The sequence below is a fragment of the Mchenga conophoros genome, linkage group LG6 (assembly GCF_057382185.1).
Source record: "Mchenga conophoros isolate Kocher_MC1m ecotype Shallow Benthic linkage group LG6, M_conophoros_male_GT1.1, whole genome shotgun sequence".
Lineage (NCBI taxonomy): Eukaryota > Metazoa > Chordata > Actinopteri > Cichliformes > Cichlidae > Mchenga > Mchenga conophoros.
The window spans coordinates 33,646,450-33,660,637 of record NC_140531.1 but is presented as its reverse complement, the minus strand read 5'-3'; the positions used below and the strand labels follow the sequence as shown (position 1 = coordinate 33,660,637).

General features: G+C 38.3%; 1 protein-coding gene across 1 annotated transcript; it reads left to right on the top strand.

The window, feature by feature from the left end:
* Positions 1-2,681: 2,681 nt before the first annotated feature.
* LOC146573059 (lipopolysaccharide-induced tumor necrosis factor-alpha factor homolog) lies at positions 2,682-7,123 on the top strand. Its single transcript, XM_085277592.1, has 5 exons — positions 2,682-3,178; positions 4,656-4,820; positions 4,970-5,023; positions 5,169-5,319; positions 6,105-7,123. Exons 2-5 carry the CDS (start codon positions 4,661-4,663, stop codon positions 6,208-6,210), a joined length of 471 nt encoding a protein of 156 aa, XP_085133718.1. The 5' UTR covers positions 2,682-3,178; positions 4,656-4,660; the 3' UTR covers positions 6,211-7,123.
* The last annotated feature ends 7,065 nt before the right edge of the window (positions 7,124-14,188 follow it).

Below are 14,188 nucleotides of genomic sequence, written 5' to 3'. Positions count from 1 at the left end.
TATCTCAGCTATGACCTCTATATCTGTACTCTCTATACTGAGAGAAAAAAAGGATTTTTTCTCACAGTGTCATTTTTAAATAACACAAAGCAACCTTAATGTGTGTCAGCCACAGTTTTTAGAAACCTACATTTGTGACCTGTCCTGTATGTCTTTGTACAATAGAAGGAAAGCCTCTTTGTGACAGTCCTAATGCCTAATCCATTGTTCCAACCTCTGATGTAACTGACACATCATGACTGCAGAAAATAGCTCAAATAGATGGCTCTGCAAACTCACATTAAATTTTGTCATGAGGACAAGAGAGAAAGAATTTCACCGCTCACTCAGAGAAACTTTTATAGAAATACGGGTGCAGGTGAAACTGTAACCATGCTCACTTTACCCAAAAGACTAGACACAAGTCCTAGTGTACCCTGGCTTTCACCCTATGTCTCCATCCTCCCCCAAGATTCTGAGTTGAATAAGTGGTTAAGTGGTGAGTAATGTGTAAACAGGATTTTAGTGTAGTTAGTCAAGAGGAGGGTAGATGCATCGTAAGATAATATTTGGATTATTGCCCAATCTTTGTGGTCCTGTCTTGTAGCAGTGCCCTTAATTAGTGTTTACAACGAGCTCATATAGTGCCCAGCTTTAGGCAATCATGTTCTAATGTAAGTTATTGATCTATAAAGTAATTTCTCTTAGATGCAGTGGCGTAGGAGTCGTGCACAACAAGTGAAGATTGTCAATACAAACTGACGACACTGAATGTACTTAATTGTTTCACACCTGGGGTACTGGCCATGTTCCAGCAGCATATCTCTTTGTCCACTGCTTCTACCAAGTGGACAGTAAGTAATATTGCATGGAGTAGCTTTCAGTTATTTCTCTCAGCTGCAGGCTGTTCGCAACATTTTTATGGGAGCTACGATGCAAAACTTGCTTCAATTAGAATATAACATAAAAGTAATCCATCCATCCATCCTCATCCGCTTTGTCCGGGGCCGGGTCGCGGGGGCAGCAGCCTAAGCAAACATAAAAGTAAATGACGAAAATAATTTCTAATAAAGATCAGCAATGTGGATTTAATAATGATTACTTTCATTTCTATTTCATTTCACTTAATTTTCCTGACAACTTCAGTCTCTTTCACACACCTGTTTCACTTTTGCATGTGGTAGCCTTTCTGGATTTTATGTCACTTTTCATTTCTCATCCTGCTGTGTTAGTTAAACTAACAACTTCATTCATCATTATAAAGTATTTGATCTCTAAGGACGTCTTTTACAGTGATGGCTGTTTGATAACTACCACACCAAAACTTTGAGAATTTGGTCAAATTTGTCAACATAACAATCATGAGGATGCTTGTTATATGTAATTTGTTGGACAAAGACACACTTTTTTGTAGTTTTGCCTCTGTACACTACAATTAAAAATACAACCAATCAATATATAAAAGAAGTGCAATCTGTCAACTTTAGTTCAGAGAGCATTACAAAAATGTTTGTGTTTGTGTAAATTGCCCATAGGTGTGAATGCGGGAGTGAATGTGAGTGCAAATGGTTGTCTGTCTCTGTGTGTTGGCCATGTGACAGACTGGCAACCTGTCCAGGGTGTACCCTGCCTCTCGCCCTATGACAGCTGGGATAGGCTCCTGCGCCCCCCGTGACCCTGAAAAGGATAAGCGGATGGATGGATGAAAATCCTTTGAAGTCAATGACTTCCTGAAGACTAGAATCCATAAATATCACCAAGTGCTATGTTTTCTCTATTGTTAGGCCTTCACTGCAGCCACTTTCAGTTGTGTCATATTTGTGTATCTTTAGCATTCAGTTTTGTATTTAATAACTCAAATCAGGCGACTGATCATTGAAGAATATCAAAGTTCTTTGCCTACAGAACCTCTTGGGCTGCTTTTACAGGATACTTTATATTCCATCCTTCTGGTACAAGTACCTTGGTTACGTCTGTCCAAAGAATTTATAAATTTTTACTACCACTACTACTACTAATAATAATACTAATAATGATACTAATAATAATGATAATGAATCTTCCTCTTAACCCTCTTAATCCTCTGTGCTTGGTACCAGACAACTTTGGTCCTGTTAGCTATAGTACACTCATACCTCTATGGATCTGGTGCTTAGGCCCTATTTTTGTGCTGCCATGATCAGAGCTTTTGTGCTGTTCTTTAAGCAGGCCTTTTTTAGCCACTGGTAGGATATCTTGATACCAGCCATTTCCTCTATCTGTCAATGGTACAGCCCATAAAGGGATGGGACATTGATTCATGACAGTTCCTCCTCCTGTTCCTCTTCAGCGTCTGTCCTCAGCTGCCTGAGGAGCAGCCCATCTCCATGTGTTTCATTCTGGATTGTGCCCTCGACACTTACTAATTCTTGCACTTCCTCTTTCCATTTCTTACTGATAGGGAGTATGTACTGATTGCTTGGATCTTATTCCTGATGTTCAGTGTATTCTTCAACGCCTGTTCTGCCTTCTGATCTGTGGGATACACAGGCACACAGGTTGCCCTGCGTGTCTGCTATTCTGCCTTCTGACAGTTCCACCCCTGCAGTTCTGATCACCTTCCCCGTTTCATTTGACCACACTTATCCTGTCCGAACAACATCTCAGTGACCTCTTTGTAGAACATTTCTAAATCTATAATGATTCCTTCTGGTTCCAAACTTTGAACATCCATGACTTTGGAAAGAGATTATAACACATTTAAGAGATAACAGCAGTCCCACTATTTTCCTTTTTTTTTTTTTTGGTCATTTTCATTCTTTTTTTTAATATCTTCCTGGAAACCTAGAAGATGTCCAAATCTCCTGTAATGCTAAGAATACTTGTTGTTAACCACCATTAATATTTAAACAGAAGCTGTTATTATTTATTATTTAAGATGAATTCTCCCTGTTCACCTGTAAATGAATATGCTCCCTGTATAAAAAATGCCGGAAAACCAAACTTCATATCTTCAAAAAGCTGGAAACAATGTGCGAATGTTTCATGCTTTATGTGTGTGTGTGTGTGCATTCTTGAATATGTAAACAGAAATACCTGTCTACTCACATTGTTGCTCCACCTTCTTTTTGTAACATTTATTTGTTCATCCCAGTAACTCTCATCAGAGAAAGCAGCAGGATCCCGTTGGCTCACATAAACGTCTCACTAATTCATCAAGGTAAGGACCGTCTGATCTCTTCTGAAATTATGAAAATACAGAAAGAAAAAAAAGAAACAAACAATAAAAAACGGTGCTAATACAATATGAAACAAAAGGTTTCTTGTTGGTATAATATAAATAACAAACAGAACAAAATTAAATAAGTTTAATATAAATATAACAAGTAAAAGATCATTTTGTTTGTTATATATGAAAACAACTGATCCAATGAATGGTGGCTTTCTTTGTTTTTGAAAAAAAAAAAATAGAGAAAATGGAAGAATGAAAATGAATAAAATGTAAAAAGTAAACACAATTACACAAGTGCCGTTTTATACTTTGCTGTGATTTATAAAACCATTTAACATCTGGTGATGGAATGTGTGTTTATACCACTTTTAAAGAGGCACTGGCTCCTCGCATAGGAAAGTTTTAACTTTTATCTTCTTATCAACTCACTGACAGGTTAAATAAGATCTGTTTCGGTGGTGTACACTTTTACATTTAGTTCTTTGTAGGTGACCCATTTTAGCAAGTGCATTTTCTGGATTGCAGATGCCGAAATGGCACAATAGGTGCAGTTATGAAAACATATGCAAATAACACCCTGATCTCTGTGACCTAAAAGATTTAGGATTATATTTAGGAAAACACATGGTAAGAATAAATACAAGTCAAACAATTATGTTTGGTGATTTCATAAATATATTTAATATAAATATATACTCCTAAGAAATAATTCTTTGGGGATGTTGAAAAAGTTTTTGAATTTTAAATGTAATTAGCATAAAAGGTAATTTGTATCTTTGGAAACAATAGTTTGACAAAGAAAAAGGAAACGTAATATGTCAATAATTTACATGCAATGTAAAAAACAGAGAGTAGGAGATGAATTACACATTATCACCATTTCATGCTACCATGATGACGGTTTTCGTCATCTTGCCTGCCAAAGCATGATTGACTTTTGTTTTTTCAGTGATAAAAAACTACTGCATTCCATGCAGGTGGTGTATTAGTTATGCATACACATCTGAATGAAAAGGATTGTTGTAAGACAGGTGCATTGTGTTTCACCCTTTACTTTTGATTACAACCAGAAGAATTCAGGTCAGTGAGTCTATCTCAGCGGTCATTGGGCAAGAGGGCGGGCACTTCCTGGACAGGCTGCCAATCTAAAGCAGGATCGGTGCATAGAGACAGAAAACCATTTATGCTCATATTCATACCTATGGCCTGTTTAGAATCATGATGTCCTTTGTCTGGAGAGAGTTCTCTGGAGAGAACCCACAAAGACACGGGGGGAAGATACACATTCCACACAGAAAGGCCCAAAGCTGAATATGAACCCAGGAGCTTTTTGCTGTGATATAATTCACTGCTTTACAATATTTCAACCTTGTTGCCAAGTTTTCACTCTTCACTCTATTTCATTTTCAGATTACAAAGCTTAACTGTACTTTTTATTTAATTTTCCCCCTCCTCCTATAAACAGACACTATGGAGGTACCCAAAACAGGTTTCCCAGCACCACCGTACCCCGGTCCCCCTTTGGACTACAACGCTGTTCAGCCTGTTGTTCAGCCTGTTGTCCAGCCTGTTGTCCAGCCTGCGGTTCAGCCAGTTGTCCAGCCTGTTGTTCAGCCATCTGTTCAGATTGGTGAGAGATCAGAAGCTACCAGTCATTTTATTTAAATAGTTCGCCTGTATTGCTCTTTTATGATTTGCCACTTTAGTCGGTGTGGTTGAAGGTTTTCTTCAGCTTTTGTTAAGATTGTTTAAAGTTAAATATCTTTTCTTTATGTCCAGTTCAACAGCCTGCATACCAATACAATGCACTACAACCTCAGGTTGTGCAGCCAGGTGAGCGTCTTTCTTCAGTTCAATATGAATTTGCAAAATTAAGCAAAAACTGAGATAGTTCCAAATCCAGTCTTCATGGTGTTTTAGTGAGGAAGTATTATTGTTATTAAAGTAATCAGAAGAGTGTGCTTTGTTGTTTTTGCAGTGAGTCAGGTGGTGGTGATGCAAAGTCATCTCCCAAAAGATGTTCCTGGACAGATGAAGTGTCCTCATTGCCAAACCGATGTTGTGACTAAAACCGAGTACAAAATTGGGATCCTCACCTGGATAATTTTTGGCGTATTACTACTTGTAGGGTGAGTTAAAAACCCCAGCACACATGACCAAAAAAACCCTCATACACGCTCCAAAATGTCATACAGGAGTGGTTACTCAACAACAGATAAATATATTATAAATATTCTAGTAAAAACCGAGACAGTGAAAAGCAAACAGTTTACATTCAGATGTTTCTGCAGAGTGTGATGCACCTCAAATCCATTCAGGTCTACAGAAAGCTTTTAAAATTAAACAAAACAAAACAGAATTTGGTCTACGCTGAAGTTTCCTTTTTTAGTAAACTAATTAAATTTAGGACCCAGAATGGAATATGTGTACAAAGAAAATATTCCATTGTATATTAGATAACTCAAGAGCAGTTTGTCAATTCCTGTTGTTCTTGTTATATAAATATAAATGGTGTAATATATATTTGAAAAGCAAAAAGCAAAGGGATTACCATAATATACGTGTTACTGTTGCTGAAAACACCGACGAAAATTACTTAATATTATCACTACATACATCATAGTTACAAACAAAACAACAAATCGTTGGCAATATGGTGACAATGCAAGACAACGTGAGGATTGTTATTGAAGTCAGTCTTCTTCTCACTGCATGCCCATTAGTTCTGGTAAGCAACTAACAGATGTGTGAGTTCTGTGAGTTCAAGATGTAGACTTGTTTATCGACTCTGCCTAATCTTTAACAAACATTCAGCATAACTGATCATTCACACGAGGAACTTAAGCTTTATGTTAAACCTGTGTAATATGTGATGTGATCATTATTTTGATGCCATTTTGTTGGTTCAAACCAGCTGCTGGCCTTGCTATGTGATCCCCTTCTTCGTCAAAGAATGCAAGGATGTGGAGCATTCCTGCCCCGCCTGTAACAGCGTAATCCACATCCATAAGGTCCTATGAAGCAGAACTACAGTTTACCTTCTACTGGACCAACAGCAGCAAGGCAATATATGTTTTACCTGTATATGTACTGAACATACTGATAAAAGCTATACATATCAGCAATAAAAGAGCTTTCTTGTTTTCCAGGTGATTACTTGAATCATGTTAAAAAATATAAGTTAATTATCAGGATTGTTTTTATTTGTTTTTTTAAAACTTGTAGTGAGTGGTGTGGTCTTGGTATGAAATACCTCAGTGATGAAGTGAAATGAAGGATAATATGTATTAAATGAACTCTAGGGGACTTTTTTTTTTTTTTTAAATATTCCTACGAGTGAAATTTGTATATTTTTCCACCTAAAGTTATTATCTTGATTTTCTTTTTGATGACATATTGAATGTTTTTAATCAAATTCATATTAATTTAATATAAAAAGACAGCAAAACTGATAACAATACAACAGAAGATAACATGTCAATATTGACCAGTGATCATATTTTAGTCTTTTAAAAACACTGGACACTTTTCATGCAACATTAACTTTTTAAAAAAAATAAATGTATTGTCACCCAATAGGTATTACCTAAATCACTCATACAGTTTCTCTTGGCTTAATTCTGTTTACATTTAAGTCTTTTTAATTACAATAATAATTCACTGTTTGTAAGATGGAATCATGATTTACAAATAAATAAATGTTTAATTATCAGTGAAGTGCAACATTTCTTGACTGTATAACTGAAGACTGCAATAAAGTCAATAAATATTCCTTATATAAGAAAACAGGTAAATTTAAGTTTTAACCCAAACATTTACTCTTTACTACTTTATTTGCTCTTTCATAAATGAGAAAACAGATAAATAATTTGATGGGTAATATTGGTAAAGTAAGGCATAAATGTAAAAGTTTTTTTATTCAATAGAGGGATGTGTGTGTTTTTGTGTGTGAACTGATTGGTGCAATATTAAAATATAATTTATATGCGGGTCTGGTTACATTGATTGATGGAGTTACAATGTCCCGGGCCGCAAACAGCTGATCTGAGCGCATACATGCACCACCACCATTAGTCTACTATTGTTGCGCTGGGTTACCGTGGCTGCACGTCTTTTAGTTAACCGGGCAGTTAAACAGAAAAAGGGGTGAGAGGTATATTTTGAGCCGCACAGACGGTGGCCAACATATTTTTTTTGCTTACCTTTAATAAGGCCGGTTGCGTAGACACCTCGCCGTTTATGCGAGTGGTTATGCAAGCCGATGGTGTTCCAGGGTTCAAATAGTGGGTTCGCGTGCGCTTGGAAAGGTCATGTGAACTGCATTATTTTTGTTTGTGTTTTTTTGTTATTGTGAAACACTGTAGGCTGCCTGGAAGTGGTCATAAATGTCTATATATATATATATATTGTAGGAATACAGCCGGAAATAAGCTGAGGAAAAGGAGGTATTAATAGACCTCTCTGCATTGAATCATATCTGTTATTAACCTCTGTCTCTCTTCCACAGCATGTATTTTATCCTGTCTTCCTTCTCTCACCCCAACCGGTTGCAGCAGATGGCCCCGCCCCTCCCTGAGCCTGGTTCTGCCAGAGGTTTCTTCCTGTTAAAAGGAAGTTTTTCCTTCCCACTGTCGCCAAAGTGCTTGCTCATAGGGGGTCATATGATTGTTGGGTTTTTCTCTGTATCTATTATTGTACGATCTACTGTGCAATATAAAGCACCTTGAGGCGACTGTTGTTGTGAATTGGCGCTATATAAAAAAAATTGAATTGATGGCAGGTATTAGAGCCATATATTACTGTAAAGACATTGTTCCTGACATCTTGCCTGGATAAGCATGGCTGACTTTTGTTTTTCCAGTGAGTAAAAACTACTTCATTCCATGCAGGTGATGCAGGTATAAGTATTTTGTTATGCACATGCATTTGAATGAAAAGGGATTTCTGCAAGATAGGTGACTCATGTTTCACCTTATCGATCTTGCTTACAACCAGTTGTTGTTTTGACTTTTCTCACTCATAGTTTTGGGTCTGAACACAGTACAGGAGACAACATGCTTGGTTTCCTGTAACATTCGTTATAGAAGAGTTTGACCAAAATTTACTCTTAAACCATTAAGTAATACTAAAATTCAAATCTGAAATATTTGAGCAAATTTGATAACATTTTTGATTTTTAAAATTGTGAGCCTTGTGTGAGGACAGGTGGGACTTGATAATAAAAGGTTATTTGAGCTTCACCTTTAAACTCTGAGTAACCTTAGCCAAAATTATTTTGTACATTAAGCTAAAATAGTTTGATCATCAAACATTTTAGTGCAAAAATAACAAACCCACTGGACTCACAATATTTCCATGCTTATTTACTGTCCGTCTGTTTTAGTTACTTAGACAAACTAGCCTGTTTGTCATGTTGTTGGGTTGTGGACCCAGTGTTTTATGTTGTTGTTGTTGTCGTCGTCGTCGTCGTCGTCTGTGAAGGTTCTCAGTCATGCAGGTCATCGTAGTCTACAGTGTTGGGTAAGTTACTTTAAATTAGTAACTTAGTTACATTACTAGTTACTTCTATCAAAAGTAACTCAGTTACTTCAAGTTACTCGTTACTTTCAAAGTAACTAGTTACTAGGGAAAGTAACTTTGGTTTTACTCAGAATTCTCTTGTTAATGTGTTGCTTCCATAACTTTGCCAGTCTTCTAGCTTACTTTCTTGCCACAAGTGCACTGTGCCACCTACCAATAGAAAGGAAAAAATAATGTGCATATTTCCACGAGAGAAATCCCACGCCTGGACCATCATTGACCGCTGCCATGATTCCAGCCTACGTCACAGCGTCATGTGCGCTTTTTACATCCAACACAAAAACTGCAGTCGTGGTGCTTTCAATTGTACTCAGAACTCGGAAATTCTGCCTTCCTAATGGGAAGATGTAGGTTACACCAGACTGCAGATGAGCTGCTTACAGGGCTGGACTGGGACAAAAAATCGTCCCGGGTGTTTTGACTAGAGACTGGCCCACCATATATAGGAAAAATCATAAAGACTTTGAATGAAAACAAACACTGTTGTGACAGTGATGAACACTGTTTTGATGGTATATATGCATCAATCTATCAATCGTTTGTTGTAAGATTCAGATAATTATTTTTTAAAAGCCAGATATTTTAAATGAGAATAAGAAAGAAAAGTATTTCTTTGTGCCCCCCATTCCCTGTTAATGCCCTACATGCCCCCTTGGCAACACTTTGCTAGACCTGCCCCTGCACAGTTACCAGCTGTCAGCTACGTAGAAAACGGATCCTGGTGTTATTTGTCTCTCAGAAACAGTTCATAACTTCCCTTCAACTCATTTATGTCACCTATAGGGTAAACCTGTTTCTCCATCACCTGCTCAGCCCTGATGATTCAGTAAGGACATCTCCTGGTTTCATTTTCACGTTTTCCTCTCACCACATATCATGACCAGCAGCTTTTACAGCTGTGGCTCCAGCAAACATCAGCTGATACTAGAAATTAATATTAAATAAATTTTAACAACAGCTGATCAAGCTTAAACGTGCTGCTGTTGTTTAGCGCGATATCCGCTGGTTTCTTCTTTCTGGCGCAAAGTGGGCGATAAATAAACAAGAGAGAAAAGCCGATCAGCTGATCATTGATCAGTTTCATGACTGAAGTAGAAACAGGAGAACCAGGGGAGAGAATGAGAGAAGAAGAAGCAGCTGTGCAGCGTAAACACAGAATAAATCCAGCTTTGTGTCTTTTTCATTCTAGCTGAAGTACGGGACAAACTGTGCTCCCTTTCACCTCAATACGAAACGCATAATATTTTCTCTGAATACGAGACGATTCTGTTTTTTAGGGGACGGTTGGCAACTTAATAACTAACCTTATGAACAAAATAAAGTTCAACATCACTAACATCATAGCACCCACCCAGCTGTATAGTAACTCCGTCATGCTAGCTAGTACGCAGTAGGAAAAAGTCAGCATAACAAAAATAAACTGCACCTAAACTTGGTTTATATCTGACACAGATAGACTGCAGGTCATAACTTCTTACCTGAAGTTCAGTTCACACCGGCGGGTGTGAACTGAACTGACCGGCCCAGGATGTGGCTTACTCACATCCTGGGCCATCTGACCTCAGGAAAACGCCTCAGGAAATCACATCACTGATGGTGGATTCTGCTTTGTACAAAGTCAGGGCCCTGTTACACAGGGCTTCCTAATCTGAATCAGAGTCTGAAGACAATGAAGAGAGGAGGAGGCTCTTTGTCTTTGCTGGCTCCTTTGTGGTGGCATCTTTACACTGTTCCTGCAGCAGGGCCTAAAAGCTGGTGCAAACCTCTTCTAGCTCTCCCCTTGCAAGACACTTTAAATCCTCGGGTCAAGCACAGTAGCTATCTGGAGCCACTGATGGTTGAGTGTAGCTACACGTTGGGATACGTCCTTTGTGAAGGCAGTCATAAATTTCATCATGTAGTTTGAGTCATCATCTGAGACATCCATGGTGTAATGCAGGTGGCAGAAAGCAGGTAAAATCACTGAACATGAGACATATGTCTCACCTCTAAGAAGTTCAGTCACAAACCTGTAGTAGACAGTTCAAGAAAGTAATTATTAATCTACACGAAAACTTATCAACTGTAGAACTTTTTGAAGAAATGGTAACAATAAGTTGTAAAAAATATTTTTATTTAAATAAATAAATAAATAAATAAATAAATAATTTTTTATTTATATAGCACCTTTCAAGACGTATGCAGCACTTTGTGATTCTAAGTCATAAAAAGATTTAAAAAGAGAAAATAAAACAGGCAAAAAATTAACCAAAAGCAGTTTTAAAAAGGTAAGTTTTGAGTTTTGAGTACCTGCATGGATCAAGGACAATTGCCAGTTTTTGGAGTTTTATCAGCTCTGATGGATTTAAAATGACTAGCTTTTGATTTTGTTTGTCTAAAGCAGCTAAAACAGCCTCTTGATTCTTTAGTAGACGAGAAACCATAACCAACGTTCAATTCTACCGTATGGAAACATCCTGTATGAGTGGCTCTTTCTCAATCAATCAATCAATCAAAATTTATTTATATAGCACATTTTTAAGACCGAAGTACACCAAAGTGCTTTCCAGTAAAATCGCAGTACAAATAAAATCACACTAAAATATAAATTACAAATATATAAAATATAAGATAATTACATAATCTAAATACAGAGCCAGATGTAAATTACCCTAATTCGCCTTAAATGCCACATCAAACAAATACGTTTTTAAACGTGATTTAAAAGACTGAATGGAATCTGACGCGCGAATATGAAGAGGGAGAGTATTCCATAGCCTGGGTGCAGCAACGGCAAAGGCACGGTCTCCTCTGGTCTTCAGCCGAGACCTAGGTTGCACCAAGAGCAGTTGGCCCGATGATCTTAGTGCTCTCTGAGGGCTGTACAGACAGAGGAGATCAGCTAAGTAGTCAGGTGCCATATTGTTTAAAATTTTATAAGTAAACAATAGAATTTTAAAATCAATTCGATATTTGATAGGAAGCCAGTGTAAATTTTTCAGAACAGGGGTGATAGAGTCAAACTTTCTAGTGCCGGTCAAGAGACGTGCTGCGGCATTCTGGACCAGCTGCAGACGCTGCAGAAGAGAAGATTGTAGACCCAAGTAGAGTGAGTTACAATAGTCCAGTCTTGACGTAATGAAAGCATGAATGAGTTTCTCCATATCTTTGTGTGCTATGTAGGGTTTAGCCTTAGAGATTAGGCGTAGTTGATGAAAGCTAGTTTTTACCACAGTAGAGACCTGTTTGTCAAGTTTGAAGGAACTATCCATGAAAACTCCAAGATTCCTGGCAGTATCAGTGAGGTAGTTAGCAACAGGCCCAAATGTGCCAGTCAATTGTCCCAGAGGCATATTTCGGTCAAAAACAATCATTTCTGTCTTCTTTCCATTTAAAGTAAGAAAGTTACGTGATAACCAGTCCTTGACATCACTCAGACAGTCAAACAGAGGATGTGGTGAGGATAAAGCATCCCCAGTCAGGTGAAGGTAGATTTGAATATCATCAGCATAACAGTGAAAAGAGACATTGTGTTTTTCAAAAATGGAGCTCAAGGGCAACATATACAGAGAAAACAACACAGGACCCAGTACCGAGCCCTGGGGCACACCACAGCGGAAACGGGCAGAAGAGGAATATTTTCCCATCGTGACGGAGAACGACCTCTCAGAAAAATATGATTTAAACCAAGATAAAACATTTCCTTTGAGGCCTACTACACGTTCCAATCTTGCCAAAAGGATATCATGATCAACCGTATCAAAGGCTGAGGTCAAATCCAATAGTACTAAGACCGCAGAGCGCCCAGAGTCAGCAATTAAGAGAATGTCATTAAAGACTCTTAGTAGGGCAGTTTCGGTGCTGTGACGCGGTCTAAATCCAGACTGAAATTTATCACTTATACCGTTTCTCTCTAAATAGGTCTGTAGTTGCCGAAGCACTATTTTCTCTAAGACTTTTGACATAAAAGGAAGTTTAGAAATCCGCCTGTAATTAGCTAGAATGTTACGATCAATGCATGTTTAAAGACAGTCGGAACATAGCCAGATGACAGTGAGAAGTTCATTAGAAATAAAATACAAGACCCGATTGTATTCAATGCATCCTTAATGATACGAGAGGGAATAATGTCGTGCAAAGAATTTGAGCTTCTCAGATTATTAATTATTTCCTTTAAAGTCAAAAATGACACAGGTTCGAACTGTTGGAAAACCGTTGAACATTCAGAAGCTGGGGCTTGATTTACTACCAAAGAATGTGTGGCCCTTAACAATGAGATTTTATCTATAAAATAATTTAGAAATTTTTCGCAGAGGGCCGGGGAGGCACCCATTGAAACATCCGAACAGGGATTAACCACTGAATTAAAGATTTTAAACAGGACTCGAGGATTATGGCTGTTATTCGCAATAATGTTTGATAAAAAAGAAGTTTTTGCCATTTTGGCAGCCTTCTGGAATTTAGACCGGCTCATATGCAGGATGTCAAGGGACACCTGAAGATGATCTTTTTTCCATCTTCTCTCAGCTCGACGACATTCACGTCTAAGAGCGAGGATGGATTCATTTAGCCAAGGTTGGCGTGAGGTTTTACGGCGTCGAATCTTTACTGGAGCCACAGTATCCAAAATAGAAGTACATATAGAGATGAAAGAGTTGACTACGCCATCAACCGAGAGAGGTGCATTACTGATGTCTTCATAACAAAAAGAATTGGCAAAGGCCGCAGAAAAAAGAGCAACAGCCTCAGAATTAATCGGACGTGATAGGCTCGGTGGACCCTCAGAGTTCAGTTCCATATTGCATGACTGAACATCAAACATAACTGGGAAATGATCCGAAATCCCAGCATCATTGATGTCTGTGATGCAAATGTCCAGTCCATACGACAATACCAAGTCCAGCATATGCCCTTTAATGTGGGTTGATTTCCTCACCCACTGAGTAATATTAAAAGAGTCAATAAGGGCAAGAAAGTCCTTAGCCAATAGGTCCTCCTCGCAGCATAAATGAATATTAAAATCACCACAAATAAGTACACGATCATAACTTAAGAAAATAATTCCTAGAAGATCAGCAAATTCACGGATAAAGTCCTTGTTGCGCTTCGGAGGTCGATACACCACCGCACAGAGGGTCCGGGGGGAACCGGACAACTCCAGTAGTTGTACTTCGAAGCTGGAGTGCAAGGTGGGAGGCAGTTGCCGCACTCGGAATTTACTTCTAAAAACCGAGGCTAGCCCTCCACCCCTGCCCGCAGTCCTAGGAGAATTAAAGAAAGCACAGTCCAGTGGAAGAAGTTCCGAAAAGGAAGAGGACTCACCAGGGCGAATCCAGGTCTCTGTTAGAAACAGGACATCCAGCCTTGATGCAAGAAAAAAGTCGTTTACAACGAAGGACTTGTTCACCAGTGACCTAGTGTTTAGCAGTGCCATACGGA